The sequence below is a fragment of the Nelusetta ayraudi genome, unplaced genomic scaffold, assembly GCF_046127955.1.
Source record: "Nelusetta ayraudi isolate G7.1 ecotype Tasmania unplaced genomic scaffold, CSIRO-AGI_Nayr_v1 ptg000034l, whole genome shotgun sequence".
In the NCBI taxonomy this organism is placed as follows: domain Eukaryota; kingdom Metazoa; phylum Chordata; class Actinopteri; order Tetraodontiformes; family Monacanthidae; genus Nelusetta; species Nelusetta ayraudi.
Genome location: NW_027466084.1, coordinates 589,385 through 615,452, shown reverse-complemented (window position 1 = coordinate 615,452; position 26,068 = coordinate 589,385). Strand labels below are relative to the sequence as shown.

Below are 26,068 nucleotides of genomic sequence, written 5' to 3'. Positions count from 1 at the left end.
TACTTCCTGTGGTCGTGGTATCAGAAGAAAGTGACGAGCCATCTTTTCCTGCGCAAGACCCTCCCCAACACCACCCCCCCGCCCCGATCCCCGCCCCCACCCCTGTAAACATTCACTTCTCAAAATCCTCCAAATCCGCCCCGAAGAATGGATACATTTACCCGTCTTGTTGGACAAATGCTGTACACGGTACAATACACATTCAATACTTTATTCTGTACATCTTTATTTTGTCTTAGTTTGCATATATTCATGTTATTTTCTTTGTTTGAAAAAATAACCTCAGCATGTAAGAAACTAAAGAAAAAAAATCTGAACATAAGAACTTTTTTTTTTTTTTTTTTTCCTTAATATATATATATATTTATATAGATATATACAGATTCCTGGACTGGTTACGTCTCTCTCAATACAAACTGCAAGTGATCGGCTGCAAAAACAAACAAACAAAAGTATAGAAATATTGTGAATAAATTACAAAACAAAAAGATTTCTCCTCCTCTTTCCCACACAATGAGAGCGACGTGTGCTGCCTCGCCAAGTCCCTTCAAAATTTAAAGAAGGGGGAGGGGGAGGGGGGGTTGCGTGCGTATGACGAGTGGTCACGTTGCAAAAAGGCTCCTAGAAAATTCTTTTTAAAACACTCGGAGAAACGGAAACAAGGTGGGCGCCGTCGCCTCAACGCCGACACTGGCGCCGCTTTTCCATCTAGAAAGTGTTTCATGACAGCCGAGTTAGAGACGCGCCGTCACAAAAATGGGTGTCGGATGGATGGATGGAATGAGCACACGGGGGTGACGCCCCCCGGTGGACGAGTTGGAAAGCGGCCGACTTCCGGTGACGGGACGTGAAGGAAGGAAACGTCCGAGGCGGCGGCGGCGACGACTGACGTGAAGGGACTGCTAGCTTCTCCGTGGAGCACAAAGAGGCAGGGGGAGGTGGGGGGGATGCTGTGAGCCTTTTGGCTTTGGCCGGCCACTTCAAACTCCACAAGCGCGTCGTGCTCTGGGTCTTAAAGCGTCCGACCTCGTCCGTGCCAGCGAAACCCTGGCCGCCTTTTTCTCTTCCTTCCTTTCCTTCCCTTCCTTCCTTCCCTTCTCCTCTCCTTCACAGCCAAAGTCACGCTAAGCCATTTATCACAATCCCTGCTTGTGCTCAACCGCTGCATCCCATCCCACCCTCCACCCCTCCTTCACAAAAGCCCCTTCTGCTGCCGTTCACCTTCACGCACACGAGCGCAGCTGATTGGCCGAACCCCTCTCCTCTCTACCCCCTCCCATCACCTCACGTGCGACAGGGCCCTTGCGTTAGCCTGATGGGGTAAAAACACAGCAGTGGCCAGGGTTTCAAAACTGAGGTATCGCCACAGCCGGACAGACGTACTCCCAAAAAAAAAAAAAAAAAAAAAATCCACATTCATCGATGCTCTCCACGCCACCCCCCCCCCGAACCCACACCTCCTCCTCCCCCACCTCTCTGTGTTTTCGTGGCAAGTAGGGCAGAGCAGATTGCGGAGCAAAGCGCTGAGCTCTCCACAGCCGTGCAGGACTTGGCAAGGTCCCATTTTTTTTTTTTTTTTTTTTCCGCTCTCGCCCTCGCCATCCTAACAGCGTGACAGTGCAGAGCAGAGAGGGAGGCTAAATCCATCGCTGTCGTAAAAAGGGGAAAAAAAAAACGTAAAAGAGAGAAAAGAAAAGCTGCACTCGCGCCGACGCTCGACGCAAAGGTAACGGATGTCGGCGGCAGCGACGCTTTCGGACGGTGAGACGGGGCAGAGCGCAGCCCGGTGGCCCGGAGGGACAAAAACGTCTTTGTCGTCTCTGCGTTTTTTTTTTGTTTTTTTTTCCAAAACTTGGCGGTGAAACTAATTCTGAACTGGGATTAGCGATTAACGATCGCTTAGAAAAACAGGAGAAAAGACAGAAAAATAAAAATAAAGGTCTGACGCATCACTGTTCCAACACCCACCACCACCCACTGACCCCCACCACAACCTCAACACCCCCCCCACCACCGTCACAACTCAAGGCTTAGTTGGCCAGCACCACGGGCTGAAAAGACTGGCTCGGATATTGCAGGTTGTAACTTCCCAGACCTTCGACGAACGGCGGCTTCTCCATGTAGGGGATCCCTCCTCCACCTCCTCCTCCCCCTCCCCCGCCACCGCCCTGGACACCCTGGGCGGGGGGCGGGCTGGAGAAAGGGTCGAAGGGGGCGGCGTGGTTGGGTGGCTGGAAGGGGCCGGCGTGTGGCGGCAGCGGCAGCGGCGGGGCGTCGGCGTCGAAGTAAAGCGCCCCGGTGGCGGGCGACCCCGGGTAGACGAACTCTTTGGCGTTGGGCGAGAGCTGGCTGGAGACGGCGGCGCCCAGCGAGTGCAGCGACAGCGACAGCGGCTTGTGCTTGAGCAGCTCCGACGTGGGCGACGAGCGCGACAGCATCCGGGGCGCCGGCGGCAGGACCGCGGTGCCGGTACCACCGGCGGCGGCGGCCGCCGAGCCTACCCCGCTGCACTTCTTCATCTTGGTGGAGCCGAACTTGGTGGCGGCGAAGCTGGCGGTGGTGAAGGTGATGGGCTGGGGGCGGGCGGCCGGCAGCGCCGGAGCGGGCGGCTGTGGCGGCGGCTGCTGCTGCTGCTGCTGCTGCTGCTGCTGGGATGGGAGGTAGGGCAGGCCGCCGGGGGGCGGGGGAGGGGTGGAGGTGTTGGAGGAGGGGTGGGTGGCCGGGTCCGGGGGCGTGCTGGCGCTGCTGGGGTAGCTGAAGAGGGCGGCGCAGGGCGGGGTTGGGGAAGCGGGCAGCGGCGGCAGGAGGGCCGGCGACGCCTGGCTGCCCACCGGCACGAAGACCTCGGCCTCCGGGTTGAAGCCCAGACTCTTGGCCTCCTCCGCCTCCGGGTCGCCCTTGGCCTCCCTGATGGCGCCGTCCACCCGGTGGTGGTGGTGGTGGTGCTCGCTGCCGCCGTCGCAGCCCAGGCCCGGCGGGTCCTCCAGGTAGAGGACCTTCACCGCCCCCTTTTCGCCGATCTGGTAGGACACCTCGTACGGGTCGATCCACACGCTGAGCTCCGCCGGCACGTTGGCGCGCACCTCCTCCGTGTCCAGGCCGCTCCTCTTGGCGGCCAGCTCCACCACGGGGTCCCGCGGCGCCCCCAGGTGGATGCAACGGAAGGCCGAGCCCCTGAGCGGCGCCTCGGGGTACCAGTGGCCCTCGAAGCGAGACACCAGTATCCTCTCCAGCTCCTCGCCGAACAGGTCGGCTCGGCGCCGAGGCAGCTTGTTGTACAGGTAGGACACGATGAAGTTGAGCGCGACCTTGACCTCCAGATGCATCCTGGGGTTAAAAGGTCGCGTCGGACGCCGAGGGGCCGATGGAGGGGACAACCAACGAGAGAGGTGTGGCAGGGAGCTTTTCTAGCTTACTGCAGGGGGGAGGATTCTGTTAGTGTCAGCATGGTAAAGGCACCTTGTTGGCAGGGGGTTTGGGTCAGAAAGGTGATTGGTTCAAACTGTAAAGAAAAGAAGAAGAAAAAAAACAACTGTTATAAAACTTAACTTTTAATATTCTGAATATGATCTGTTGCACCTGGTTTTTTTCTTTGCCATTTTTTAATATGTGATGTTTTGCGTTATGTTTTGCTCCGGTATTTTTGAATTTATTTTACTGTGAAAGGCGCCCTACAAACAAAATGTATGATATTATTATTAAACTGGCAGCATCCTGAGGAGGGTTTGGAGAGGTTCAACCAATCGTTACGGACACAAAAAGCCTCACCTGCACCGAGGCTGGAGACAAAAAAAAAAAAAAAGAACGAAAAACAAGACAGCACAAACATCTCATCATGCTGCACGGTCACACTATTATGTTTCATCTTAAGCAGGAATTATGCCAAGCTGTCAAAAAGCAGAAAAGGTTGGCTTTTCAATACCCGGCTCGACAAAATCTTTAAAACGTGAGGGAAATTTTTTACTGTAAACTCAAAAAGATGAATAATTCAATACAAAACGCAAACGTCAAGGGAAAACTTTTCCCAGCAATGATGGAACAATAGATTGAAAATATTGCTACATCCATCCAACCATCCATCCATCCATCCATCCCCTTTTAAAAATGCATACAACAAAAATAGAGATTGCAGTAAAATGATAATGGCGATTCTTTGAATTGGTCAGGGCCAAAATTGACTGTGTCTGCCTTAAAGGCAGTAAGAAAAAAGAGAAAAATAATTGCAAGGGGGCAAAAATGTATTCTAATGGAAATGCGTCTCATGTTAACATTTTAAATTCAAATTGAATGAGTTGTTTTTAGCATATTGATAAGATGGGAGGCTACCGAGGGAGAGGAGAGAAAATCAGGACTCACTTGATAAAAATTGTTTCTCAAAAGTAAAGACATTTTTTGCTCAGTCACTCCTTTTATTTAGTCACATAATTTGTTCATGCACCCGTAGTTCTTAAAAAAAATGAAGATATTTGCGATGGGAGGAAAAGATGTTGTCTTGTTGGCCTCCCTGCATAAATCCTTCATAATCTGAACGTCATCCCGCGTGGCGCTGCCCGCTTAAATGCTTCCGCAGTCACAGGTCGCGCTCGGCACCAGACTGACGGAGGGGTTTATATGTAAAACGAGCCAAAGCGTGGAAAGAAACAATAAGAAAAGGCCTCGCGGGATGCACAAAGTCACCCTGCAAAATGGCAGGACGGTGGGGGCGACTTGGAGAACAACATTTCCCACTATGCATTGCATGCAATAATCCCCTCCCCTCCACCAGCACACGCACGCACACACACACACAAACAATTCACTCACATTCACTCGGCTGCCAGATGGAGACTCGGCTCCTAAGATTAGAAAGACGCCGCTGATTAAAGACAATACCGGCGCTACTGCGGGGTGGGGGTGGGGGTGGGGGGCTGCATGTGCCTGATGGGGTTGGGGGGGGGGTGACAGTTCAAGATGGGATTTATTTCTCCGACTGCAGGGAAAAAGGTGACATTGAAGGATAACATGGGGGGGGGGGGGGTTGGTTGAAATGGGCTATAAATAGGGTCCCATTTTGCATCCTCCGTGCTGTCAGTTCTTCCCCCACTTCACCAGATTATCAACGAGTTAAACTGACTGGAGGGAGAACGAGAGGAGTGTAAACCAGCCATTGTTGCCAACAGCAGCACAAGCCTACAGCCACCTCCAGCACCTACTGCGATGTGATACTTCCCTTCATGGAAGGAAACGGTCAAGGTACACAAGAGTCAATGTCATGCAATGACATCACGGAAACAAGCAAGTTGTCAACGTGTCGCTCTGTTGTTTCCCTGAGTAATTAAGAACACAGGGGTTGTCATTATTTATTTTACACCAAAACAGATCCTAGGTCTTACATACTAAGAAGCATTCTCACTGTACACGTGTCCTTGAACCTTCAGATATCCTCCGTTGCAAGGATTGGAGTTGGCGATCAGAGCAAAAGCAGGATTCAGCAGTTCGATTTTGTTGTTTACATGACCATTGCTGCAACTGTGTAGCACTGGGCTCTGCGCTGCAAAGCTCCCCATGCTACGTGTCAGGTTTTAGATCTCTGGGTGCACATGATGCATTATTCAAGCCAGGTTGGAAATATATGAAGAGTTGTCTAATGCATGGTGCTCATCATTGGATTAAAAAAAAACAAAAAACAAACCCCCCACAAGGATATGAATGCATTTTTCTATTTTTTTCCTGCTTCTCTTAAATTCTCCCTTGATTATACCTTTAACAGATGGCAGTCGGTTGGAATTAGCATAGTGTTGTGCTCCTATCAAGCAAAATAGATGAAGAGAATAGATGAAAGGGGAGGAGGAAAAAAAACAAAAAAAAAAATCCAGGTTTGTTTGTGCTCAGCCAAGCTCGAGACAATAAGGTAGCGGGGTCTATCTGAGGGAAATTACAGCCGTGGGACAATGGAAAAGGTACAGGGGCAGAAAGGACACCGACGTAGCACACATAAAACGGAAGGATATATATATATATATGTTTTTTTTTTTTTTTTTTTTTTTTTACTGCATATAAAATAAATTTCAGTCGTGAAGTGGTCAGTAAGGCGTTGATGGGAGCCCACCTTCTTCCCTCCTGACATCAACAACCAGCCCTGCAAACGGCTAATAAATACGGAAATGGACGCCCCAGCTAACCAGACTTTAAGAAGGGGAGCAATTTAGCACGTAGATAAGGTGCCAGAACGAAAAACAATAGGCGAGTGTTTATTCATTGGATGAAACCAGAACAGCCGTTCATTATGGCCAGCGCATTCTCACGGACAGACGCCGCTCCTGGAAAGACAAACGGCAAAACACCACCAACACGCTGCTGTCGACAAACACACCGACAAGAGGGGATCTTTTTTTTTTCTTCCGTCGGAAACAAATTTAACGATTCCCATTTCATGCAGGCATTTTAATGACTTACCTATATAGCTCGCGGGTGCAATGGCTTCAGTGGCTCTCCTACGTTTGTGCTTCAATCCCCTGGAGTAATCTGTGATGTCAAGCCCTCCGCGCAGATGCCACCATTTGTCTGTATTTTCCACCACCTTAGTGTTCTCTGTATTAATTATTACTATTTTTCCCAGCTGACAAATGATGGTGAAAGCACCCCCCCTCTTTGCCTTGCACTGACACTTGGCATGGACGGTCCAGAGAAACTTTACTGTTTGACAACCCGGCGTATTTATACAGTGTGAGTCGCCCACACGCCCATGACAGCCGGGACTATTTTCTTCATCATTAACCGTTAGATTGTAACGTTTTGTTGTGAAAATAGGTGATGCTGATGCGAATTCACAATAGCACTTAAGCTGTTTGGAGTCTTGATGCTAAAACAAAAAAGAAAAGAAAAGAAGAAGAATAAAAACATACCCCTCTTTATGATATACACAAAATGTCTACCCCTAGTCTTCTTTGACACAAACGGATATTATCTTCTCTGCAAAAAATATACAAAATGCATATTTTTACAGATTCGATAAATCAAAATTACGATAAGCAGATCTACTTAAGTTGGCGGAAGGATATTCGTTTCTTCCCACCGATACTTAATAATTTGCTAAAAATATAAGTGGTGATAGCAACAGAGTCGCTATTGGCTGATGTGGGGGAGGTCCGGAAGATTATTGGGCATCCATTAGCTAAAGCGACCAACCCCCTTTCCAGTGGCTTGTGGGAAATGAGGTTCTCCAAGAAAAAGCCACTACGGCTGATCAAATGCAAAACAAACCAATTACAATGATAATTTGATGAACATTTTTGGTGTATATTTTTGTATTGTTTGGACAATTTTAAGGGGAATTTCCATCAACATCAATCAAAACCATTTCCAAACTGACAGGGATTGCAACTATTCAAAGAAGCGTAATTTCATCATCGAAAACCTTGACATCATGCATGTAAATTTGTTTTGGTATTTATAATTGCAAGACACTAATGCATTACATCACTAGCACTTTAAAACACACTAAGGTGAAGGTACAAGAAGATGCAACTTAATTTTCTGGCATTAACAAACTCTGACTGCATAAAGCAGAGTCAAAATAACAGCTTTAATGCTGTATTGTGCTCCACTGTGCCACTGCTAAATAGTGATAACAACGTTTTTTTTTGTGTGTTTTGTAGTGTTATTTTATCTTTTAAATGAACAAATAAAAATGCATTTTCTTACACTTTAGTTGCTTCTTATTTTCAGGTGAGCGACGGGAAACAATTAGATGTGAGTACGGATGAGATGAAAATCATCGATGGGATGAATGTTTATCATGACGAAGAAACAGCGCTGCCCCGGTCTGCTTCACCGACACGAATAAAAAGAAAACGGACACCGATTCAAACACTTTACTTTCTTAAGATCAAATATGCTTTGATCATTGAACATTCTTAAAGAAAACCCCGGCCCACTGGCCTTTGTATCATAACCTTCAGCACAAGATTAGGACTGAAAGGGTACTATATCCTCTCTTCTGATGGCGTTGACAATTTGTCTCCGCTTCTGTAACAGCTGGTGGCGGTAGTGCTCCAATTCGTCGCGCACCAACCACCGGCAAGCCGCGAAGAAAACTAATCTCCGTCAGCGAACAAAATGGCGTCTTATTGTCTGACTGTCACAAGACTGCGGGTAAGAAAGCATTATTTTTACCTTACCAGAGCTGTTAATAACCGTGCCACCATGTGCACAAGGGACACAGGTCGTATTCTATGCCTGCGTTCACCTGTCATCGCGGTAGGCCACGTCAAAGCGGTCCAAATTATAGATGAGAGTGAGCCTCCATCACTCAGGTCACCGTGTCCCCGTTTGACTCCCGACTCCGACGCAATGTAGCGGCGAGAAACCCCGCACGAGCCGACTGGAGCCACACCTTAGTCATGTTTCACTCTAGAAATCTCACGGCTTAAATCGGATTAACCTATGTTAGGGTAGAAATGCCTCTTTGGCTTCCTGTACTTTGCAACTTTGCAAGGTGATCACAAGGTTACGTCATTTTCTTAATGCGCAGTTCCTGACAGCCAACTCCTGTCAGGTAGAACTGACGCAACGTGATGTTTGTTGTGGAAGAGAAGACGGAATCTCCTCTGATTGTGCTTTTTTTTTTTTTTTTTTTTTTTTTTTAACATAATAACTCACAAGTAAACAGCTTGCTTTTTAAACATAATAATAATAATAATAATAATAATAATAATAATAATAATAATAACAATAATAATAATAATAATAACAATAACAATAATAATCATAATCATAATATTTGTTACAGGTACTCACATAATTTCTGTTTGATAGATAAGATGTTTTTTGATGTTAATTTCTGATTATTTATTTTGAATGTTCTGCTCGCAACTGCTATGAAGTTGATTTTGGCTGCAGCGGTTTATCCCTGAAGTGATCAAAAATTCTTATCCAGGTGTGAGATTATAAGCATTGATGTGCGTTAATTCGTGCGTGTTTGTGCAATGTGCACTGATTAGTTGTATTTTTTGTAGGCTCTTGGGAAATGTCGGTAAATGTGGAGTGTAATCGCTATATCAACACATCAGTGTTGGCAGTGGGCTAATCCGTGATCTGAACTTTCACCCAGTCTGGGCACAGTGACTTTGCACTGCATATCAACTGCGATTTGCCAACACTTTGACGCTGGGCGGCTTTTATGAGCGTGAAATGCTGAAACGGAATTGTTTAATGGTTACTCTTACTTAGATTAGAGGACGTCATCTTCCGTCTGAACAATCGATGTCAGATGACATCACTCTCCATTTAAATAGATGCAATACGTGGGATGTTTAAAAACAAAAACCATTTGCTTTGTCGCCTTTTATTGGCTGGTTTGTTTTCGAAATAACCCCTAGCATAAACAAAAGTTGCTTCGGAGTTCTGTCTGCAGGTGTAGCTCACAGAGTACTGTGGAGCACAATTGATACTGAACTTTCATAATAAAATGTTTTTACTTCATAAAATATTTTACTGTCTCTACCTGCAAGATTATATTTTATCTCCTGTATTTTTTTTTTTAATTTCTATTATTATATTGCATAAGTATACTGCCTCTCTCTAATGACATAACCACTTGTAAAAGCTGTGCAACATTCGTCAACGCTCCTCGTCGTCCTCTGTTGTCTAGCTGGCCCTGGGGGGCGGGGCCAGGAGATTCCATGTCTCCGCTGCCTTCAGTGCCAAGGCCAAGGTGGCCATGAGCCGCTTCGAGCCCGGCTCCAGCATCGGCTACGAGAAGATGCACGAGAACATCAACATTGTGCGCAGAAGGTCAGCAGTTGCCCCTTCTTAGAAAACACACGGGCATGAAGCACAAAGTCCTTGTTGATTGTATTTTTTAAATTTATTTTCATTTTTTTATTGCAGTAATGCAGTAAATCTTGTGACATTTAAATTCTTAAGGTGTTATGGCTAACAAAGCCCCAAATATATCCAATTTTGGACCCATAGTGTTTTTCTTGTTCACCGGGAAAAACGCATGCTGCAATCAGTTAACTCGAGACAGAAAAGTGTATTGTGGAGCTGCTGTGTGACTTTTTGAAATGAGTCATAAGTCTCGTTTCTCTTCCCCGTCATTCTTGGAAAAAACAAAAAATGCGTCGCTTTCCAATTCTGAAAATCTCCAAATACTTGCAAGAAATCAATCTGGGTGTATTTAATGCTTTTGAGTAACAAGAACGCGAACTTGCCGTCGCGTGACTTCGCGCTTCCAGGCTCGGGAGGCCTCTCACTCTGTCGGAGAAGATCGTGTACGGTCACCTGGACGACCCGGCCGGGCAGGAGATTGACCGCGGCCGCACGTACCTGCGCCTGCGTCCCGACCGCGTGGCCATGCAGGATGCCACCGCCCAGATGGCCATGCTGCAGTTCATCAGCAGCGGCCTGCCCAGGGTTGCTGTTCCCTCCACCATCCACTGCGATCATCTGATCGAAGCTCAGATCGGAGGGTCCGAGGACCTGCAGAGGGCCAAGGTGAGAATGCCGGGAGGAAGTAAAAAAACAAAAGAAAACATTATTATTATTAATATTATGATAAGTAGATGAAGATTTCCAATGAAAATGAAATTAATAAATTACATTTTTTTGTGGAGAACTCTGCCTTTAAAATGACAGACAAATAAATGATGTACCATCAAAAAATTAAAGAAAATTAATGATAAAAAAAAAACAAAAAACGTTGTGCCCATTGCTTAATATAGTCAGTCATCTAAGCATATGCTAAACACATTAGCTTTTGGCTGAGGGCCACTTCCTGTTTGAGCCACTGCTGTCAGCTGTGCCATGCTGTGTTGCTTATGTATTTATTGTTTATTTATTGTTTTTTTTTTTTTTTTGCACTGATCGTTTTGGCACTTTTTTTCAATTCAATTCAATTCAAACTTTAGTTATATAGCATTTTTCCTGTAAAAAAAATGCAACCCAAAGTGCTTCACTGATTAAAACAAAAATAAAATGCCAAAGCATACAACAAACATACGACTTCATTGTCACTGTGCAGGTCACAATGACAGTAAAGTCTATCTATTTTCATGCATTCATCAGTCATTGCTTTGAATTATAAGTTTGTTTTAAAAATCAAAAGCAAAGTTATTTATATTAAAATAATAAAAAAATAATTAAAAAAACAGGAAAATCTGTCATATTATTTGTAGACAGGTCATAATTGAACAAACTAATTGGTTTTGCGGGATCATATATATATATTTATTTAAATTTTATTCTCAGATATAATTAGTGAAAATAAATAATAACCCTATTTGCCACAACCACCACAGGAAATCAATGAGGAAGTGTACAATTTCCTTGCAACTGCTGCTGCCAAATATGGAGTTGGCTTCTGGAAACCAGGATCGGGGATCATCCATCAGGTACAATTCAAATAAAATAAATACAATTCCATGTTCTCTCAGTCATCCATTGAAGGGGAAATCACATGGATTGTGACCATCCCTCTGTGTGTGTGTGTGTGTGTGTGTGTGTGTGTGTGTGTGTGTGTGTGTGTGTGTGTGTGTGTGTGTGTGTGTGTGTGTGTGTGTGTGGACAGATCATCCTGGAGAATTACGCCTATCCCGGAGTGATGCTGATTGGCACCGACTCCCACACTCCCAACGGGGGCGGTTTGGGTTCCATCTGTATCGGAGTGGGTGGAGCTGACGCTGTGGATGTGATGGCAGGAATCCCCTGGGAGCTCAAGTGCCCCAAGGTAAGTTCTAGACCAGGGGTTGGCAAAGCCGTTGACTGGCGGGGCCACAATGGGTTCTGACAGAGAGGGCCGGAGCAGGAGCAGTGGAGTGTTTTGGTGACCCACCTCATAGGAGGAAAAAATATATCATTGGATATGTAGAAAACATGTGCTTTGATGTCTATTGAAAATGAACCAAAGCAAAGTTTCAACAAAATATGTGTCTTCAAAGCCTTACAGTATTTAGCTCTTTCTTGAAATGGCTCTGAAAACACTGACGAAATGGATGAAAAACAGCTTTTTTATGACTTACCATTAACCGTTTAGGCACCATGGTCGCAAAATTGCGACAAGCGTCATTGCTGAATTTAACAGGCCAATATGGTACTAAAAGTAGTTCCCACTTTACACCAGGAGATGGCAGACACCTGTGGCTTCAATAATAGTAGCATTTGTCAGGCGTTTATATTCAGATTTTGGAGTATAAAGAGAAAGCCCGCCTCAGTCGAGGAGACGAGGAAGTGGTTGTAGTGGGAGCAGAGAGAGGGAGACAGCAAATTTTGCCGAGAATTCATCGCTGAGAGGTTTTTTCATTGATGAAGTACTTCGTCAAGTAATGGCTGACTCTGATTCCAAAGAGGAATGTTCGCAGTCTGACGATGATGTTTAGTCGTCCCGTTAGAGCGAAGTCTGCCGGTGCGTCTTTACGCAGCGGCAGCGAGTCGATGCGCCACGACAGTCACCAAGCAGCACATACTTCGCCTCAGCGTGGCCGGGGTGGGAGTAATCGAATGAGGATGAGGGGACGTGCTGGGGGGGAAGCAGTCGTGCTAATGGTGACGGACAGCGCGTGAGTGAAAAAAATGGGGGAGGTAGTGACCAACGTGGTAGAAGCTGTGGGAGGAAACGCCCAGCCAGTGCTGGTGGAGGCAGCAGGGACGTTCGCGGTCCCCCTGTAAATTACAGTGATGATGGCGGGGTCTGTTTGAGTGAGACATGTGGAAAATTATCAAGTGGATAAAAAAAATTTGATGAGCCTGTGGGGTATTGTGGAGACAGGGATCTGACATACAGTCCCCTGACATCTGACATAATACAAAAACAAACAAACAACCCCCCCAAAAAATGTACTCCTTTCACAAAGTTTGGGTCATACGGAAGATTTTTCTCACAGCCATTTGAAATCTTGATATCAAAATTGAGTATTTTCTTGAAAAAAATTCTGGCGCTTAAAGGGTTAATATAATTTCTTCAACTTTGGTGGGCCGGATTAAAAAGCTTAACAGGCCCCATATGGTCCCCTGGCCATAGTTTGCCCATGTCTGTTCTAGACACTATGCTCAACAATTTCCGTTTATTTTTGATTTATTGAGTGATTGATTGATTGATTGATCGCTTTTATTGTCAGAATTCCTCCTGAAATTTGTCTTGCATCTGAGACACCTGTGTCTTAAACTTACAAAAAAAAAAATCCCACAAAGCAAATTGTTACAAACTTTCAAATTTTCAAAATAAAACTATAACTCAAACATCAGACAAAGTATAACATCAGACATGTCATGTGCTATACAAAGCAACGCATCAAAGTGGCCGTGGTGCCTCCAAGTCCCTATACTAACACGTATTTAACATTTTAATAGACTCTGTTGAACCTAACTTTGGGTCCATTTCCTGTTGGATGGCAATGACTGGTGTCCCTCAAATAGAATATGTGTCGGGTCGGACCAAATCTTGCCTGCCAGGGACAACATTATTTTAACATGTGCAGCTTTAAAGATTGGCTTAAGTGTTTGACCTGCAATCTTTGAGCTGATACTTACCAGCATCACCAGTTGAGCTTTATGTTGGACTAAGAGACAACTATACCAAACACTAACTCCATACTGCATAAGTACAATGAATTTATAAAAAAAGGGAAATAGAGTAGGCTCAGTAAGTGCCTAAAGACCTCAGTCTACTAAGGAAATAAATACGTTGTTGTATTTTACCACAAATATAATAAATGTGTGCACTCCATGATGGAGCAGCGTCCACATAGGTGCCTAATTACTTGTAGGGATAAGCTTGTTGAATATTTGCTTTATTGATAATGACAGGTGGAGGATATGAGTTCTTTGTTTTTGTTCTCTTCTCTTCTAAACCTGCACCTCTTCGTTCGTCAGGTGATTGGAGTGAAGCTGACCGGGTCCCTGTCGGGTTGGACCTCTCCCAAGGACGTCATCTTGAAGGTCGCTGGCATCCTGACCGTGAAGGGCGGCACCGGAGCCATCGTGGAGTACCACGGACCTGGAGTTGACTCCATCTCGTGCACGGGTACGACCCCCCCGGTGACGTGACGCTGCCCTTGTTCTCTTAGTGATGAGGAAGTGAAGCCAGGACTGGAGGAACAACGTTTCACTCCAGCCGCTTAACTTTGGTGTGCAGGAATGGCAACGATCTGCAACATGGGAGCCGAGATCGGAGCCACGACGTCGGTGTTCCCGTACAACCACCGCATGAAGACGTACATGGAGAAGACCGGCCGCGCAGGTGAGCCGCGATCGCTCTGTGTTAGGGCTCACCTCAAACAGCAACATCTATAATAATAACTTGATCTGTTTAGCCTAAAAATATTGCACATTTATGATGTTTGCCTCAAATTTCTGATTTCCTGTGTTATTTATTTATTTATTTATTTATGAGTTTTCTGATTATTCTTCACCGCCGTGTTAATTTTCAACATAGTTATCGTCAACGACCTTCTTTTTCCTGACTAAAACAAAACGATAACTAAATAAAAAATTAATTCACAAGGACTAAGACGATGACAAGGTGTGTCGACATTTTTCGTCAACGAATTAAAACGAGACGAAAATGTCTGCCAGAGACGAGATCCAATCAGAGCTCGTTTCGTTTGTGGAAGGAAATGACGATTTATAAAGTGGCGGCAGGAGGAGTTGGGAAGAAAACCAATCAGAGCGACGCGGTCAGGAAGTTGCGTAGTACGTACACACAGATTATCTGGGAGAGACTAATTTGAGACCAAATGTCAACACCGGGCAGGAAGAGGCCACGGGACATTTGGACACACTTCATATTTGATGAAAGAAAATAAAACAGGAATCCACGCTACTGTAATTTTAGTCGACTAAAATGATTATGATATTTAGTCGACTAAAATGATTATGATATTTAGTCGACTAAAACTAAATAACATTTTAGTCAAAAGACTATGACTAAAGCTAAATCAAATTTTGCTGTCAAAGTCAACACTGCTTCATTGGCAGAAATTTGAAGTTTGAAGTGAAACAGTCAGGCTTAAAACAAAGGCTGGGACAAAAACAAAAGACCAAAAAGTGGCAGCAGATTAACTCAAAGAAAGCGTTTTTGGCGAAAATGTCCGGGAGCTCAGGACATGTGGAGCGCGAAGTGAAAACGTTGTCGCCGTCTTTGTTCCCGCTCAGAGATTTCCTCTTTGACCGAGCAGTTCAAAGACGACTTGGTCCCGGACAAGAACTGTGAATATGACCAGCTCATCGAGATCAACCTGAGTGAGGTCAGTCTTGCTCAATAAAGTATTGAAATTCATTTTGTTTAGCTTTGTCTGGTTATTTTGCTGAGTCTTGCTCTTTCATGTCTGCATAGTCAGAAAACAATATATTCAGCAGTGGCAGACCTGTTGCCTAACACTCCCTCCTTCTGTCGTGTTCTCCAACAGTTGAAGCCCCACATCAACGGGCCGTTCACCCCTGACTTGGCCCACCACGTGTCTGACATCGGGGCTGTGGCTCAGAAGAGTGGCTGGCCCCTGGAGGTCAAAGTCGGTCAGTGATTCATCTGCATTGTCTTCCTCCTATGTATTTTTAATGCTGTCTCAAGTGAAAAGTGAGATTTCTCCTTCTGTTCCCACCGCCGGTGTAATGCCGATGTAATGTAATGTGCCCCGATCACATTACTGCACTGTCAAGTCATTTTTTTTGTTTTATTGTTGCTGACCAGAATATATACAGCGTGCAACCCAATTCCAGCCACCCCATGCCAGGAATGAGTAGCACGCAATAGTTTGCGAGTTAGATGCTGAATTATCGACCCCCTTGTGTCTTTTCCTTCAATGAATCCACCCCGCCTGACATTTTGTAATTAGAGTGAACGCTCAAGTCCTCAAGTAAGCCAATGAAGAAGAAGGTGAACGATGTACCCAAGTTTGTGTGTGCAGGCCACCGTAGTTCACTGGCAAGCTCGGGAGAGGGAGGTGGAGAGTAAGAGCGTCCCATTTAACTTGAAAATGTGCTTTTAAAATAGACTCTCTTCATTCAACACTGCAAGCTGATACCAGGGGTGTCAAACTTTGAGTTGGGCTAAAATGTAAGTCTTGGGCCAACATTGATATTTAGTGAAAAAAAATCTTCAATAAATATCAATATTCGTATAATGATACTATACAATAAATAAACAAACAAATAAATAAACAAACTTCATATTGAACACATAAAAAAATCAAATTCATCGAAATAATTAAAATGTGAATAAAACTCACATGACTTTTTTTTCATTTGCAGCCTAATAATACATTTAAAAATAAAATAACATCAATAAACCAATGAAGTCAAAATAATAATAAACTTCAATGAACATCTTGTCCTGATTGACGTGCCAAAATACCAGCAGAGCATTATGGGATTTGTAGTGTATAATGTAGCTGTATAATACCAGTGGGCCAGCAGCTCTTGCAGTGATTTTGTATCGCCTCGCAGGCCATTTATAACGACACTGCAGGCCAAATTTGGCCAGCGGGCCAGAGTTTGACACCTATGGCTTCTACGGTCCACCCAATTCTTCTTGGTTCTCCTTTTGCAAACGTCGAGCCTGTCTCATGCAGGTCTGATCGGCAGCTGCACCAATTCCAGCTACGAAGACATGGGCAGAGCCGCCTCCCTGGCCAAGCAGGCCATGGACAGAGGTCTGAAGTGCAAGGCTCAGTTCACTGTCACCCCGGGGTCCGAGCAGATCCGCGCCACCATCGAGAGGGACGGCTATGTAGGTCAAAGCCCTCGCACCTCTGCGAATGGCTTTTATTTCCGATGTGTCAAAATAAGTCTGTGGCTTTTACGCAATTCTGTTCGTCCTGATGGATGAGCTCATGCGTTCCTCTTTCAGGCCAAGATCCTGCGAGATGTCGGCGGGATAGTGCTGGCAAATGCCTGCGGGCCGTGCATTGGACAGTGGGACAGGTACAGGTGTATTTTTTGAGAATCTGAAAGATTTCATTTTATCGTTTTATCATTTTAAAAGCAATTATCTTGAAAACTACTAAGACTAGCTCAATGAAATCGAACAGTTTAGGTGTTGAACATCATAAGTTTATTATGGGACCCATTTCATAAGTGTTCAATATGTGCACTGCCTGTGACACGGCACACTGGGTCAACTGGGTGTGCCGTGTCACAACTGGGTGACTGTGTGCAAGTATAATGACGCACAATGGCTTAACCTGCAAACAGAACAAAAATCAAACATTAGATATAAAATCTTGATCGGTTTCTATACATTCCATTTTAAAATTTGAGGTTATTTCAACAAGAATTGCCAAAATGATTGGCCTGCGAAATGATCAAGAGTCAATTTTTTTGGGACACCCTGTACATGGGCAACCATTTGACAACCACAATTCAGTTTGCATAAAAATATTTTAAAAGTAATGATTTGTATTCCGCCTTATCTACATTAGTTTATTAATAAAGGAATTCATTTCTAATTATTACTATTCCTTTTATATACTGTTATTACTATATTATGACTATATTATTACTATACAACTACTTTTTTGTCATGTTATGAAGAATGATGAAATTTTACCTCTTTCAAATCCTTTCCAAATGATGCAAATCAAACAACAACTTGCAAGCACCCTGTGTGTCTCTCTTTAGGAAGGACGTGAAGAAAGGAGAGAAGAACACCATCGTGTCGTCCTTCAACAGAAACTTCACTGCCAGGAACGACGCCAACCCAGCCACTCATGCTTTTGTCACCTCTCCCGAGGTCACTACGATGCAGCGCATTGTTTGCCCCCAATCTTTCCGTCTGTCTGCGTCGTTGGTGTGCGAAATGGTGAACGAGCGCCCCCCCACCCCTGTTTTCATCCATGTAATCAGATCGTCACTGCCCTGGCCATCGCCGGGACTCTCGACTTTAACCCGGAGACGGACTACCTGACTGCCCCCAGCGGAGAGAAGTTCAAGCTGGAGCCGCCGACCGGCGACGAGCTGCCGTCCAGAGACTTTGACCCTGGCCAGGACACCTACCAGCACCCGCCAGCAGAGGGCAACTCGGTCAAGGTCACGCCCTCCTTCCTTTAGAAAAGAAATAAAAAGCAAAAGAGAGATTCCATCACTTACTTACTTAGGGGGGCGTGACTTTTTGGATACTGAAGACTTTTTTTGGGGGGCTTTTTTAGGTTGATGTGAGCCCCTCCAGCAACCGTCTGCAGCTCCTGGAGCCCTTTGACAAGTGGCACGGAAAAGACCTGGAAGACATGAGGATCCTCATCAAGGTGAGCAGGGAGCGGAGAAAACAGCACAGTGGATGTGCACATACTTTTGTAACTGGAATATTGGACAGCGGTCTTCAAAATAGCCCAGAAACTTGTTAGGAGAGGTCACAATCAATTGATGCCGCAACAAAATCAAATGGACGCGGCTTAGTTCATGAATTGCACGCAAACGTGTCAGATCATTTTGATTGGAAAAAAAAAAATCAACCATCTTTCCAATCAAAACAATGTGGAGTTCAAAGATGTGATGGATGTTAAAATTCTGTTATAGAAAATGTGACTTAGGATCCGCAGAAAATGAGTATTTGTGTCTTCATAATTCAGAATCGCATGCAAGATTTTATCGGCCAGCTTGAGTTCATGTCTGGCATTGCGAGTCGTCGTCTTGTTTTCGGCCAAATGGGAGAAGAGCATGTGAACAACTGCACCATTAAAGATTTCTTTCTGTTGAAATACTGAAACACATTCAGCTTCATGTGCTTGACTAGCGACATAAAAATCTAAAAGGTGCAGTTAGTTTGTCCGATGTTGAAAGACGACTGCCTTTTGATTTTTGTTGGGCCACGTTCTTATTAAAAATGCTGACCTTGTCCCACCCGTGTGTTTCCGCTACCGTCTCGTAGGTGAAGGGCAAATGCACCACCGACCACATCAGCGCCGCCGGGCCCTGGCTGAAATTCCGCGGCCACCTGGACAACATCTCCAACAACATGCTGATCGGCGCCGTGAACAGCGAGAACGACGCCGTCAACAAGATTAAGAACCAGCTGACGGGAGAGTACGAGGGCGTGCCGGACGTGGCTCGCCACTACAAGGCGAGTTCGCGTGGGGGCTTCCGCTCTCGCGCACGTTTTGAGAGTCGTGAAACGCACGACGCCGAGCCCTGACCGCCTCGAGTGCGTTCGCGGGTGAAGATCTAAACGCCGAATGTGCGTTCCAGGCCAACGGGGAGAACTGGGTGGTGGTGGGAGACGAGAACTACGGTGAGGGTTCCAGCCGAGAGCACGCCGCCCTGGAGCCGCGCCACCTCGGAGGACGGGCCATCATCGTCAAGAGCTTCGCCAGGATCCACGGCAAGTTTCAGAGGGCAGTCCGCTAAAAGATGCGGTGATCCCGGTCCAACTGTCGCTAAACTGATATTTCGATTACGCACTTACCTCAGTGCAAAGTTAGATTTCTATATTTTTACAAAAAATAGTTATATGTCAGGTGTGTAATGTATAAGAAACAGTGACATCAAGTGGTTACATTTTAGATTGCTGCGCTGTTACGCTCACTCTCCCTCTCCCGAGCTTGCCAGTGAACTACGGTGGGCCTGTGTACACAAACTTGGGTACCTCGTTTTCATTCTTCTTCGTTGGTGTATTTGAGGACGCCGGCGTTCAGCCTAAATACAAAACGTGCTGTCAGGCGGCTGGATTGTCCACACCAGGCTTCCGTAGAATTATGGTGAAGCAAGATGGCAGCTAGCTGGGAGCAAGACCCTTGATCCATGTATATTCTTATATATATGAATAGGAACCTATTTCTGTGGGTAGGAAAACCAAATTACTTTTATTGTGCTGCGAGTATACACTTTTATTAATGTATTTACGAGGCAGCATATGAAGCTTTAACCAATATAAAAATCATAAATCAAGCAAAATTTTAAACACTGGAGAAGTCATCAGGTGGAACCCTGACGTTCATGTGTCCACAGCTTACTGTTGTGGTGCAGCAGTACAGAAGAGCAGTACGAAATCATTGGATGCTGTTTCTATATTTCACAGTCTGCCCTGTTCTATATCTGCGCTTCCTCTGCGCAGAGACCAACCTGAAGAAGCAGGGCCTGCTGCCTCTGACCTTCGTCGACCCGAGCGACTACGACAAGATTCGCCCCGACGACAAGATTTCAATCACCGGGCTGAGTTCCCTCACTCCGGGCAAGGTGAGCGACAATCAGCGAAAACTTTAAATAAAATAAATCTTGATCCCATAATCAAAGGCTGTTTTCGCGCATTATCGTAAAAAAAGAAATTGCCAACAAAGAGGAGGAGCGAATTAGCATCTAACCGCGCCTCCTTGCCGTCCTCAGCCGCTGGCGGCGGGGATCAGGCACAGCGACGGCAGCCAGGAGACCATCACGCTCAACCACAGCTTCAACGAGACGCAGATCGAGTGGTTCCAGGCCGGCTCGGCCCTCAACAGGATGAAGGAGCTGCAGTGATGGGCGGCGGCGAAAGAGGCGGGAGGCGAGAGACGAGACGAGAGGGCCGAGCGGGAAAGAGCAAGAAGAAGGGATGCGGAAGAGAAGCCGGAGAGATTTTGGTTTTTAATTTAAGGGGCGACTGTAGCTGTGCTGTGTGAAGGAGTGGGACACGCACTCATACACACACTTATACACACACATAAATGCAAGGTCGCTGTACCAGTGGAAAGCGCACACGCACAAAGCACAAACACAGACCACGGGGCTTTATTTGTTTCACACTCGACACCAACAGACACACTCACTGTCGCAGTCGCGTCTCCCATTCAACACCGACGCATTCGACCAACCCAAACTCACAACACACGCACAGGGCAAGATGATGTGATTGTTTAGTGACAGATGGCTGTCGCAAGTGTGTTTTTCTTCGGCCGGATCAGTTTTTGTCAAGCAGATGTTGTGTAACGCTGAGCTTGTTAGAAGTGCAGCTGTGGGGTGGAGCTTCCTTTTCCTCCATAGATACGCTCTGTTCTTAGCCATGAAGATCCCATATGATTCATATACATTAGGGATGTTAACAACTAATCGATTATAGATTAATTGCCGATTACGAATTTAGTCGATTAAATTAGATTATTCGCAATTAATTGAACATTTTTTACATGGGTAGTAAGTATCATTATAACAGTGTAGTGGCAGGAAAGTGAAATTCACCTGTAGATACTGTGATGGTCATAATATACCTAGCACAAGTTACGACTTAAAAAAAATAAAATAAAAAAGTTAAAATGTGACCCATTAGAAGTCAACTTAAATCAGAGCAACATATTATTTAGGGGTTAAATAATGTGTTCCTTATGCATTTTTCATTGTGAAATTTGGATTATCAGGACAAATCACCGCAGATCAATTAATCGTTAATCGATCGATAAGGTCAACTAACGATTGATAGTTAATAATAATTTGCGATAATTTGCATAGGTAATGTATATATATGTATATATGTATGTATATATGTATGTATATATGTATATATATATAACTATATATATATATATATACATATATACATATATATATATACATATATACATATATACATTACGGAATGCGTCAACGTAAGAAAACCGTCCTTTTGCTTACTCCATTTTTCAGAATTGGAGTTGTTGATTGCGGCCCTTTGTGATGTCACAAAGGTGATGTCACATCTCCCTCTTAGCCAGGTGGTTGTGGCGCCCTGTGAAAACTCTCCCTGAAAGCCACAAGCGGGGTGGCTTTTATCTGGAGATCTATAATACATTATCAGCCATAAATCATAAAAGAAAGAACCACTTCCTGTTCCGCTCCCTCTCGCAGACTAAAATAACTGACTGAATCCATCCAGATGCCCGATACTTTCGATCCAGACCACTTGATAAGCTGACGTCATTTCTCCCCGTGCACGCAGTACGTCCAGACCTTTTTCCCGCAAAGGTCAATGATTCCATATTTATGATTCACCAAACGGTAATAAGGAACTCTTCCTCCTGCCGTCCTTTGTTGGACTCGCTGCTGTCTGGTATTTTAACCCAGCGCTCTCTCCAATCTGTGACTTCACCTGCATTCTCAAGTCATCCATATCCCATCAGCCTCCACACTGTTTTCGTTGTGCCGCAGCATCAGTGGCGTCAATCTGACATTTTGCAAACAGTATGCTCATTCCGCTAACGCAAATTCCTCCGTTTTTATTTTTGCCGATTGCGTGGAAGCGTCTTTGTGTGGTTGTTGCTGTGTCGCTGCAACAGCGCAGGTCAGTGGTGGGGTCTCGACCCACCAGTTCAGAAACGCTGGCATAGTGCAACACAAGCAAAGCAAGTATTTGCTTGCCACTTTACTTTCTTTCAGCTGTGTGTGTGTGTGTGTGTGTGTGTGTGTGTGTGTGTGTGTGTTTGTTATCAGGCAAACGTCATTCTTGCGGTCTCATTTTCTTCCATCGCTTTTTGTTCTTCCGGCCTCTTTGCACTCTTCCGATGAGCACTCGCAATCCAAACCAAAACCTGATATATATACACATATATATATATATATATATATATGTATATATGTGTGTATATTTTTTTAAAGAAAGTAAGCCACTCTTTTATCAGGAACGCCAGACAGAGAACCTGTGCCAGTTCCAGTTTTCGCATTTTAAAGCAACAGTCTGTTTTGCAGAGACAAAGAAAAGCGCATTAATAATAATAATAAAAAAAAAAAAGAGTCCAAACTAAAATCTCCGACACAAGTCGTCTGAAATGCAGCGTCACAGATGAGCTATTTCTCCACTTGAGCTCTCGTGTTTTTCTTTCTCTCCATTGAAATCTCTTTTTTCCCCCCCTCATTTTAACTTGCACACAATGGTTGGTGGATCGCCAGTGTGTGAAATTACCTCTTGTAGCTGCAAAATAGGGTGTTGGGGGGGGGCGCTGACACGGCGCAGGTTCCCGTCTTGAGTCTATTTGGTTCTGATATCAGGTGCAGATTTGGTCTGCTGGAGGAAGACTCACTCTGCCGTCTCCTTATAAATGGATAATTGCGCACAATGTAGTGTCCAGATGCCTGTACACTGGCACTTTGTAGACTTAGTTAAACATTTGTCAGGTGTGCTCGGCCACGCTTCATTTATCCTTCACTAAATGCCTCGCTAGCGCCCGCTTGTGTGTGATTCCGTGTTTTGCTCAAGTACGACGTGTGTTGGTGATGCGACTCCCAGAGGATGCGACTGATGCTCACTGAATGGAGAATGCATTGAATTTGGCGTAGCTCACCAGCTACATGTACTCTGAGGTCGCAGTGTCAGGACCCGTGTGTAAACGATGTGATTTATAACTGCACTTTGTATAGGGATGTGTACATAATCATGATAGATATACATTTATATTAAGAAAGAGAGGCTTTAACATACAGAGTGTCTAAATTAGAGCTTTGTGACACAATTCTCTGACACCCTCCACCTCTCCCAGGCACCTCCTGTGTGGTCTTTTTACTGTATTTCCTTTTGGTTAAACTACCCAGTTGAGAAGGAGGATGGTGGGTGGAATGAAAGCACATGTGACTGTAATGTATTTATCGATTGGTTTGAAAGACGTGTCTTTGTGAGCCACGGATGAGCTGTGTGTTTTTCCTCAACAGATGGGACGCGTGAGGGATGATTTCATTTTTTTAAGCAGCAGAAACAGACGTTCAGTGAAATTGCTCCTTCTTTATTTTCCTCCTGTTTAATGCACTCGTCAAGCGCACAGCTTTGTCCAATGATCTATTCCTCGAACTTTGAGCCAGAAATGCCTAATACTGAAAAAAACATGTGCGACCTTCAAAAAGAAAAATATTTCCACAATATTTACTTCTGTATATTTTGCTGTCTGCTGCACAATTCACCAGAAATAATGTTAAAGTTTTAAACATTATAAATATTGATTTGTTTGTTTTTTACAATGTAAAAAAAAACAAGAAGCTGCCTATTTGGGAAATTTCCTGCAAAACGTAAGTCTGTGTTGGTCAGGCGGGGAGTCGGCGCTCTCTGTGATATTCCATCTTGCAAACCAAATGGTGTTCTGGTTTGAAATGACATCCTACTTGTGTGTTGTTTGGCCACGCCTCCTCCAGTTTTGTGTTAAAAAGAACGTTGTTTATTTTTTGTCACACTTCGTATGGCTGAATACACAGAAATATTAATCAAAAAACTAAATACGGGCAGATGTTTCCATATAGTGGTGATTGTTCTAATGATTTCAGCATTTTGTAAACAGATAATCAATTAATAAAGAGTTGCTATTACGAATTCAAGGTTCAAAGCAGCTTTTCTTGTCAATCCTACAGTGTATGTAGCATTTTCAGAGCAGGTTCAGTCTCGCTATGAGGTTGGTGCCTTCAAGTCGCAACAGCCGTTTATCTCAGAAGCCTTTTTTGATATTTAAGACATTGCAGCAAAGTGGTGATCAAACAGCTGCACGCTGACTCAGTTTGAACTCGACCAACAGAGACATTGACAAACAACATCTCCAACACCGGCCTTCACCACGTCTGCACCAAAATAGGTCGCTGCAATGCAATCTGAATATTTAAAATGTAATGACATTTACCGTTTCATTGGATTAACCAAGGAAAATCAAGACGATGAATCACAAGTGAAGGTTTCACAAAAATGGAGAGTTGTTGTAAGTGATCAGTCTCTAGTATTTTGGCTCACGTGGCAACTGCTGTGTACGCTCAGTACAACTTTACGACTTGATCGGCGGGATTCTTTGCAATTAACAATTTACAGCTCGAAAGTTTATTTTCCCGGATGATGTCACGGCCAAGATTAAAGGCACAGAACAAAGTCAATGAAGCACTTACATGTACATACGAAACCTATTGCTGAATAAATGTTGGAAAGTAATGTCTCTGAGTCTTCGAAACATGAGCCCCCTTCTTCAGGAGACCATGTGGAGGACTTATGTGAATGAGACTGAGTACTAAGTTGAGGAGGTAGAGGCAGAAACAGAGACTGCTATCACCCCTGAAACTACTGGATGTAAAGGTGCACAAGAAAAAGATAACCGAGGTTGAGCCGCTCGGGGTGAAGGTGTACAACCGTTGACGACCCCAGGAAATCAAGAGAGGATATTAAACTATACCAGCATAACTGAAGTGGACACTCAGAACAGAATCTGGGAGACAAATTCCTCTTGGAGAATCCGGCTGGGGAAGCTCTTGATGATGGGCCTAGAAATCTGTGGAGACTCTGAACAAGCTGCTTTATGTTTGGCCTCCCCACTGATGAGCAGTTTGACCTGATTGATATCTTCCACAAGGTTGTGTGGTTTTGTGGATTTGCTGCGGTAGACAACAAGCTTCGTGTTTGAAGAGACATTGCAGAACTTGTCCAAGTGTGAAAAAGAGACAATGATGAGAGTGCACTCAAAATCTCAAATCATTTGAAAAGCTGATTCGACGGTGCGTTAATTTTTTTTTTTCCTGATTTCGTTGAGATCTCTTGATCTTAATTAAACCAGCCGCTAGGGGGTGCATTGTTTCCCTCTGCCTCCAGATTCAAACAGCATATTTTGTACCATCTGCTTAAAAATAAAGCAGGATATAAAGATAACACACGGTCACAGGAGGAAACATGATCGTGTTTGTGATTTTGATGTGGTTAATTTCTATTGTTGCTCTGTCTTTGTTTTCCTTTTTCTGTATTCTTTCCTTTGTGTTTTGTTCCTTTTTGTTTTTCCTTTTTTTCTGGGACATAGTTTATGTGGCCATATCCGTACCATGATGTTACACGATGCATAAAATGTTACTGCTCCTGTCAACCTTTTTTTGTGTCATGCTATGCACAGGCAAAATTGTAGAATGTAATGTTTATCAAGTTGAACAATGGCAGTCATGCAGAGTTGGGGGATGCATTGAGTTGAATGCCATCGTATTCAAATGCAACACAACCCAAAGCAGTTTTAGATTCATTACCATGCTGCACAACCTCAAGAATAAGATAATGTATGTTTGATTGGATGGAGTTGATTTAACAAAACACTTGTGGTAGTAAAAAAAAATAAAATAAAAGTGAAAATATACTAGCAATGCCATTATAAAACAAACAAACAAACATGTGGGCTACCACTGCTACTGTCACTGTTCTTCAGAATTTTAGCTGTTCACAAAT

General features: G+C 44.5%; 2 protein-coding genes across 4 annotated transcripts; one reads left to right on the top strand and one right to left on the bottom strand.

The window, feature by feature from the left end:
- Window positions 1–1,463: 1,463 nt before the first annotated feature.
- On the bottom strand, window positions 1,464–8,450 carry tob2 (transducer of ERBB2, 2). Of its 3 annotated transcripts, none has more exons than XM_076032241.1 (2): window positions 8,160–8,450; window positions 1,464–3,502 (listed from the first exon to the last, which is right to left on the bottom strand). In XM_076032241.1, exon 2 carries the CDS (start codon window positions 3,324–3,326, stop codon window positions 2,031–2,033), a length of 1,296 nt encoding a protein of 431 aa, XP_075888356.1. In that variant the 5' UTR covers window positions 3,327–3,502; window positions 8,160–8,450; the 3' UTR covers window positions 1,464–2,030. The 3 variants fall into 3 exon arrangements, with proteins under 3 accessions (XP_075888356.1, XP_075888355.1, XP_075888354.1); XM_076032240.1 differs by lacking the exon at window positions 8,160–8,450 and adding an exon at window positions 7,684–7,848; XM_076032239.1 differs by lacking the exon at window positions 8,160–8,450 and adding an exon at window positions 6,436–6,851.
- Window positions 8,002–20,737, top strand: LOC142892241 (aconitate hydratase, mitochondrial-like). Its single transcript, XM_076032238.1, has 18 exons — window positions 8,002–8,133; window positions 9,632–9,774; window positions 10,218–10,476; window positions 11,280–11,372; window positions 11,549–11,707; window positions 13,849–13,999; window positions 14,111–14,215; window positions 15,130–15,221; window positions 15,384–15,489; window positions 16,545–16,702; window positions 16,823–16,896; window positions 17,593–17,704; window positions 17,818–18,000; window positions 18,120–18,215; window positions 18,839–19,030; window positions 19,156–19,288; window positions 20,021–20,142; window positions 20,290–20,737. The coding sequence occupies exons 1-18, from the start codon at window positions 8,098–8,100 to the stop codon at window positions 20,419–20,421; spliced, it is 2,346 nt and encodes a 781-aa protein (XP_075888353.1). The 5' UTR covers window positions 8,002–8,097; the 3' UTR covers window positions 20,422–20,737.
- The last annotated feature ends 5,331 nt before the right edge of the window (window positions 20,738–26,068 follow it).

Bases quoted from the DNA above. Each gene is read 5' to 3' on its own strand.
- tob2 (XM_076032241.1), bottom strand. From the start codon at position 3,326: ATGCATCTGGAGGTCAAGGTCGCGCTCAACTTCATCGTGTCCTACCTG.
- LOC142892241 (XM_076032238.1), top strand. From the start codon at position 8,098: ATGGCGTCTTATTGTCTGACTGTCACAAGACTGCGG. The intron at 15,222-15,383 runs GTCAGTCTTGCT...GTTCTCCAACAG, and splicing joins TCGAGATCAACCTGAGTGAG to TTGAAGCCCCACATCAACGG. The intron at 17,705-17,817 runs GTCACTACGATG...CCATGTAATCAG, and splicing joins CTTTTGTCACCTCTCCCGAG to ATCGTCACTGCCCTGGCCAT.